Below are 7,105 nucleotides of genomic sequence, written 5' to 3' on the forward strand. Positions count from 1 at the left end.
CTGCTTAATAATTATGCACACCTGAATATAAGGCGTTTTCCACTTCCAGCCTTCATGAACAATACTATATAGATTATAAGTGATTAAATACAAGATTAATAGTGGTTATTAAGATTGATGTCGTTTGGAATTGGTCAAATGTGCTTGGAAAAAAATATGATCAGAATATCAACTTGTATAATAATTATGCATGCACTGTATTTTTCCTCTTCTGCTGTCGTGGTAATGCAAGAAATGTCGTGAGTGGTTGTCAAGGCAGCCAATCAGAATTTATCTCAGAAAATGAATCAGAATCTGATTGGCTGGAATTATGGCATATTGTAACGCTGGGTTGTGTTGAGCACGCGAGCTGTTGTCATTTAGAGAGCACTGAGGGCGGGCATCAGGTGAGCAAGCTAGTGAAACGTTGCACGCGCAAAAGAGAAGGTCTGCACACATGCAAAAACTTACTTTAAATGCAAAATTGATTTTCGTGCGCTTGAAATACTTTTTTCTTTGCGAAACGAACGTTTTCTCCACAAAACTCAGATCGCGCGCGTGCAAAATGCACTTTTGTGTGCTCAAAATATGATCTTTCGCACGCAGAATTGTGGCTGAGATCTAAGCCTATACACGATGAGCTGTAGCCTATATAATTTCACATTAAAGCGCAAAAGAAACTATGAGCATACCATGTTGTAGTTATGTTGTCAGTTAAGTCACGAAGTTACCAAAAAAGGCGATTAAAGCTGCCTTAAATCTGTGCATGCATGTAGCTAAGTATTTGTTACGAGTCACATTTAAGAATATGTCTCTGAAACACAGTGGTTTTCCAAACTGTCCTGGAGCACTCCAACACTGTCTCCCTCATCTAACACACCCGATTCAACTCGTCAGCTCATTAGTAGACTTTGACCTGAAGTGGTAAAGAATTGTGAGAAAATACAATGCGTGTCAGATCTGCATCATGTTTAGCAGCGACAGCGCTTAAAGCAGCCATAGTAACCTAATAACCCAGCTGCTGTGATGTATATTAATCAAAGAACACAAGAAAAAAATAAGCTTTAAGGATCCATCTATATTTAATTTAGAATTTAGTGTTTGATAACTTTATTCAATATCTATATATTTCCTGCTTGCTGAAGGGCACTAAATATGACATTTATTATAAGGGGTTTATGTGAAAATTATTTTAAGTTCACTTCAATTAAAAGTTATTTTTAAAAGTCTAAAAAATGTTAAAACTGATAGCTCTCAGTTGTACTGTAATGTTGAATGGCTATAATCAATGGTTAAATATTAGGGGAATAAAACTATTTCATTGGGGCATCAGTGATACTCGCCTTCAGTCATAAAAAAGATGCCACTAAACAAATATTAAAAATATACTGTCTTTGTTTTATTTCTACATTAATTTGAAGATTGAATGTGCCATTATTGCAATATAAAAGTGTTTTTAAAAACTTTAATGCTAGGTGGGATTAATCGCGATTCATTTCAGAAAAATGTGCAATTAATTAGTTATTAAAACAATAACTAATTAATTGCACATTTTTTCTGAAATTCGGTTGACACCAATTAAATTATATTGCATTTTATTATTTTCTCCTAGATTTTGGATCACCAACTTTATTCTTTTAATAGTACATGGTAAATCCATCCATTTTGTTTAAATTAATTTATAATGGTGAAAGTATTTAATTCAAGATGCATGTGTATTTATATACTGATATGTCAGTATATATCAGTCAACTCAAAAAATAATACTTACAATTAATCTAATAACAGTTTATAGTGCCTGTTACATCTATTATGTCAATATAATTAATATTAGTAATTATATTCAATTGTAATAAGTGACTATGTAAATACAAACATCTCCTTAAAGTAATATGTCAGGTACAAGTTTAGTAGTATTCCTCACTTACTTTATTCTTAAACTGAATTACATTATCACAAGAGCCCTAATGTAAGGTAAGACCAATTATTTTCAAAAATGTCCTGTTTCTGAAGAGTTTTCTTTGAGATGTTCTTTTAGGTGCCAATTTCTCCGTATATTTGTGCTTACTTATTCTGAAGTGATTCAATCACACAGAGGAGGGTGGTTTTTGTTTCGAGTTGTGTCTTTGTGTGGACAGGGGTACCACAGTGATTCGATTCAAGTTTTGTCCCATACAAAAACCTCACAAAGGTTAACTGACTGTCACTGCACTGAATGATCCTTCTGAGGCTGTTCTATCATCTTAGACATGAAGACTTCCACTGCAGCTTGGGGTTTCATCTCATGGCTATGGATTTTAAACATAGTTTTAGTCAAATATATCTGTTGAGAAGATTCTTCAGATGACAGCATTTCTCTCTCTTCCATATAAGACAGCCCCTCAATAGAGGGCATGGGTTTTTGTATTGATGTTTTTCATTGTGTCTGGACTACCACAGTGATACATTCTTCATTAGGCGCTGTACAAAATCTCATAGCCCTGTTATTTGTGTTTATAAACTGTATTGATATATTTAAACCAATATCTGACTGAAAGACTGAACTATCACAGAACTATTCTCTCAATCTTGATGTTTTTGTCTTGAAGGCTTTTGTTCCAGCCACCTGTTTGTATGTGAATAGAGCAGACATGGGTATATCACGAGGATGACTGACAGATGGAATTACCTTTGAAAGAATATCAAGCTGGACTTCTTCGACTGGATGTTTCACATCAGACTTTCAGATCAGTCTTTAGTGTATTTCTTAAGATGTGCGGATACTTTGCATTACTAAAGGATATTGTCAAGGGGCTGAATGAAGTGCAGACCCACTAACTTTTGGAAATCCCATCCGTCTCACGGTCAATCCAAGTAAGTAAATCCACTTTGAATGTTATCATATTGCAGTTTTCCAAACCATACACCTGAATTTGTGAAAACATGAACTTTGGTCAGTTAGTTGTAGTTAGCAGGGCTCGGTTAGGTCATTTTGTCAGTCCCAATGCTGATGTAGGGTCAGGAGTGTTTTTGTAAGGGTTACGGTAGCGGTGCATTTTCAGCTACTGACACCTTAACATTCGGAAAGCCGATAACCCTCAAGGTCATACCAAGTAAGTACTTATTTTTAACTGTTACGAGCTTTTACACCAACTTATGTGCTGGAGAAAATAGTGAAAAACTCCGTAAAATAGCTTGTAATGGTTGGTTAGTTGGTTGTGCTGCGTTCAGCTTCTGATCACAGTATGTTTGTTAACTTGGGCTGTTGCTCCAAAGAAAACATTTCTAGTTGAGTAATTGTATTTGTTCATAAGACTAGGGATGTTTTGTGTATGAATAGATGATTGCAAAAGTTTTTCACTGACATCATGAGCATAGTTTTGCAACTGCCACATATGTAAAAAGTACAGTCTTGCCAAAGGACTAAAAAAGCTGATGAAAACTACTTATTTTTCTTTGTTCAGAAGATGCAGCGCCAACTCCTCCGTTTCTGTCCATCTTGTCCCCTTTCAATGGCAAAGGACCAGATATTTGTCTGGCCGCCGGGTTCTTTCCTCAAGAAAAGACTATGACTTTGAATGTGAAAGGGAAAGAACCTGAGAATTTTACCACCAGCAATGCACCTTTGTTCAAATCGTCCAAAACCTATTATTATGCTGGATCCCCTGATGATGAAATCCAAAAATGCCAAATGGATGAAGAAACTGCAGACAAAACTCCTGACACTCCTGTCACGACAGGTTTGTACTTAAATGGATAATTATTGTTTATTTTTTCATTTTTTTTAATGTGATTTCATTTTTTGAAGTATTGTGAATACAAAATATATATTAAGAATTATTTGTTTTGTTCTACTTAATTTTTATTCTGCAGATAAACCCGAAAAACTGACTCCACAGTCTTGTGAAACAAATGCTAGAACTTCTGCCTCAGGGTTCATAGACACTGGTTAGTAATAAAATACATAAGATATTCTACATGTATATCTTGCATTTGTGAACTTATCTACGTTATGCTATGATTTACACGATTTAAATTCATTTAATATCAAAGGATGATTCATTTATTGTTTTCACTTTTTTTTTTCAGGTGATCCAAAAATGAACTTCATGAATCTTCTTGTGACAGGTCTGAGAATTCTGCTTGCTAAATGTGTTGCAGTTAATGTAATGATGACTGTAAAGGCATTCGTATTTTAAAAGTTCAATCCAGCCAAATCATCTGAATAATCTCAATTTTGAACTGGAGCTTGATCGAACCCTGACAAACAAACAAATGCGGTTATACAGTCAGTCACAGGGTCAGTATTAATCTATATTCTGTCTAATAATGTTAAATGGAATGAAAAATACAAATTGTTAGTAATGTCTTTCATATATAAAGAATATCGACAAACATTGCAAACCTTTTTGACATTTAGAAACATTTCTGAATTCAGTGGTGTAATGTGCGTATTGCTTTGCAATGGTGTGTGTATTTTCTGGCTTTAGTTGCAAACAGGTGCAAGTAAATTTTTTGTATACTTTTAAATTTTTTACTTTTTTAATTTTTTTACATAACAGCATTGCATTGTTTAAGACTTTTACATTGTCTAATTGTGTAACGGATTACCATTTGACTTAACTATTGAGGCTCTGATCTTTGCATGTAATATGATTTTCCAAAAATATATGAAATAATAAAATGTCTTGATAAAAGAGAAGTTTCATGTGAGTATGTCTAAACCACAGTTTCAACAGCACATTCGTACTGGAGGCAGATTCTAACCACAGTTTCAGATAAAGATCTACTGCTCGCTTTGGGTTCCAAGAATTAGTATGTTTGTTGCTACATTTTTTCCACTCTGTTATAGAAAGAGAAAAACAGCTGTAAAGTCTTACAGCTACAGTTTTTGGAGCTTGTAATTAATTACTTAACTTTTACATAAAATGATTTAAAATAAATATTCCTCAAAATAGTTTGTCAAACCACTGTTTTGATGATTAGCCTACATTTGTGAGACATAACTAAGTCTGTTGAGAGCACTTTTTTTTAGTTGTCTTTATAAATCACTTAATTTTTATTATTTATGAACTATTTATTAATGAATAGGCTATTAAGTAATGTTCTGAACGTTCTTTCATGAAAACGGTGAGCTGAGCTTGCTACTCATCTAAGACCATGAAATAAAGTGTACTGCCCTCCTGTGGCTGTTAGTGGGATTTTGCCGTTTGCTTTGACTGGCGGACTTGAGTGACCTCTAGTGGCCGACTGAGCATTGACATCCAATGTGATTCCGCATGTTCCACGGTTTTGTTTTTTTTTTGCTTATGTGAACATGCACGACTCGCAAAAGCTTTTGGCTCAAGGGAAACATGATTTTAGTCTGGCCTGGCCAATGTCCCGTTTTCAGTCTGGCTCAACCCCGCTGTTAGAAGACACTTTCTATCACAGAATAAAAAAAGGTATCTTAGCTCTCTGCAAATAGCACATGGTGGCATGGGTAACTAGCCTAAACGTTTGTTTTTGCTTGATACTCCATCAAATATAAAGAGGCACTCAATATTAAGTGTTTTGTTCAAGCACAAACGTTAATTTAGAGCTAAGAACGCCTTAAAACAAGACTTAGCTGTGTTGACCACAAAGACATTTAGTTTTACTATACGTTTACAAAACAAAACCGAGTAAAGCAAATGTAAATGTTAGCCTATTATTATTATTTCAGAGATTGCTTCTGTAGGTTGGTTCACAGAAATGAGCAAGAAATAAGGCCATGTGTAACGTTAAAACTAGGCCAGTAGAACACCGATGTCTATATGAAGAGGTGAGTTACCATATATTTCTCATTTGAATGATTGTTTTCACCTAAACTGAAATGTTCTGCTGGACAAGGTGGGATTTTAATTCTTTGGTTTGGATAATTTTTTTTAGTAAAGATTGAGGTGTCTAACTCTTTTAATACACACACTGTTTCTTACAGAGGAAGTGCAAACTTATTCCAGGATCTGGTATAAATTTGGAGTAGGGACACTAAGGTAAGGATTTAAACTCTTTCAGAATTGATTTGTCTCACCACAATATCACGTTTAAATGTATCAAAGAGTTTGTAGCATTAAGATTATTGATGCATAATATTATTAACGCCATCACTGAATTGAAACTTTTTGTTTTTGGCATGCATTTAGTAATTCTAACATTTAGGGGGAAATTATATAAAATATAGAAGTGTTTTGAGCATTTTAAGCTTTTATCATTGATCTTGAATGTTTGGTAAATTATGATTTGAAGATATACCATTTTAAACTATCTTCTTTATCTGTATCTTGTGTGAGGAGGTTTTATGTCTGAGAATGCAACACTGTGGTCATCTAGTTCTGGCTCCAAGCTCTTTATCGGATCTGGAACAAAGTTAATTGTGCAGACCAGTGAGTATTATTTTAAATAGCTTTTATTGTTGCGTTATAGCATGACATTTTGGCTTGAAACTACTTTTTTAATTTTAATTTAATTTTTTTTTAATTTAAAGGGTAGTGAAATGAGTGATGATGATTTTTTTCATATGACCATCACTTGTGATAATTCAAAGCATATAATTGAAATGTTTTGTTTTGAGTTTGCACGTAGAAATGTTGATCAGTTGTTTGCACTGAAGGATATTTGATATGGTGTTTAGTGTTGTGTGAATGAGCAGGGAGTCAATAAGATTGTAATTTTGCACCGGTACAAAACTTATAGTGGAATCAGGTGAGATTTATAATTCTTTATTGCATTTAAGTCTTCTGTGATGCAAGAAAGTGACATTTATGTACTACTTTGTTTATTATACAGACATAAATATTAATTCACTCATCAGCTTATTTACAAACCAGTTAGTTTTATTTTCAAAGCATGAAAAAGAAAAGTACAATCATCATTCTGTCTGATGGTATATTAGTTGCATATGCAATGTTTGTGGGAAATGAGTAGAAAACTGTTCTGAGAGTGGAATATTAAATCTAGTGTCAGTCCTTAAAAATAGATAAAGTGTTATGTTGAGGTGTTTTTGTTATGCAGTGTAGTGCTGTGAGAATGCAATAGGGGTTAACCAGGTCGTATTTGGCCATGGTACCAGACTCATTGTGGAATCAAGTAAGTTGTTTATTTGTCGAACTAAATATTTTGATAGGTC

At 34.0% G+C, this 7,105-nt stretch overlaps 1 protein-coding gene and 1 long non-coding RNA gene across 3 annotated transcripts in view; both read left to right on the forward strand.

Annotated features, from left to right (window-relative positions):
• trdc (T-cell receptor delta constant) overlaps positions 1-4,590 on the forward strand; it is a 12,571-nt gene extending 7,981 nt beyond the window's left edge. Inside the window, exons 2-5 of the mRNA XM_016446842.1 lie at positions 2,975-3,071; positions 3,423-3,698; positions 3,832-3,906; positions 4,048-4,590. Of these exons, the coding sequence (XP_016302328.1) occupies positions 2,975-3,071; positions 3,423-3,698; positions 3,832-3,906; positions 4,048-4,157 (558 nt within the window). The 3' untranslated portion in view covers positions 4,158-4,590. The remainder of the gene's footprint in view (positions 1-2,974; positions 3,072-3,422; positions 3,699-3,831; positions 3,907-4,047) is intronic.
• A 624-nt stretch (positions 4,591-5,214) lies between these two features.
• On the forward strand, positions 5,215-6,285 carry LOC107658367 (uncharacterized). Of its 2 annotated transcripts, none has more exons than XR_001630779.1 (4): positions 5,215-5,440; positions 5,663-5,761; positions 5,918-5,972; positions 6,270-6,285. It is a non-coding gene; the product is annotated as an uncharacterized LOC107658367 (long non-coding RNA). The 2 variants fall into 2 exon arrangements; XR_001630780.1 differs by having other exon boundaries at positions 5,217-5,402.
• The last annotated feature ends 820 nt before the right edge of the window (positions 6,286-7,105 follow it).

The sequence above is a fragment of the Sinocyclocheilus anshuiensis genome, unplaced genomic scaffold (assembly GCF_001515605.1).
Source record: "Sinocyclocheilus anshuiensis isolate Anshui unplaced genomic scaffold, SAMN03320099.WGS_v1.1 scaffold375, whole genome shotgun sequence".
Lineage (NCBI taxonomy): Eukaryota > Metazoa > Chordata > Actinopteri > Cypriniformes > Cyprinidae > Sinocyclocheilus > Sinocyclocheilus anshuiensis.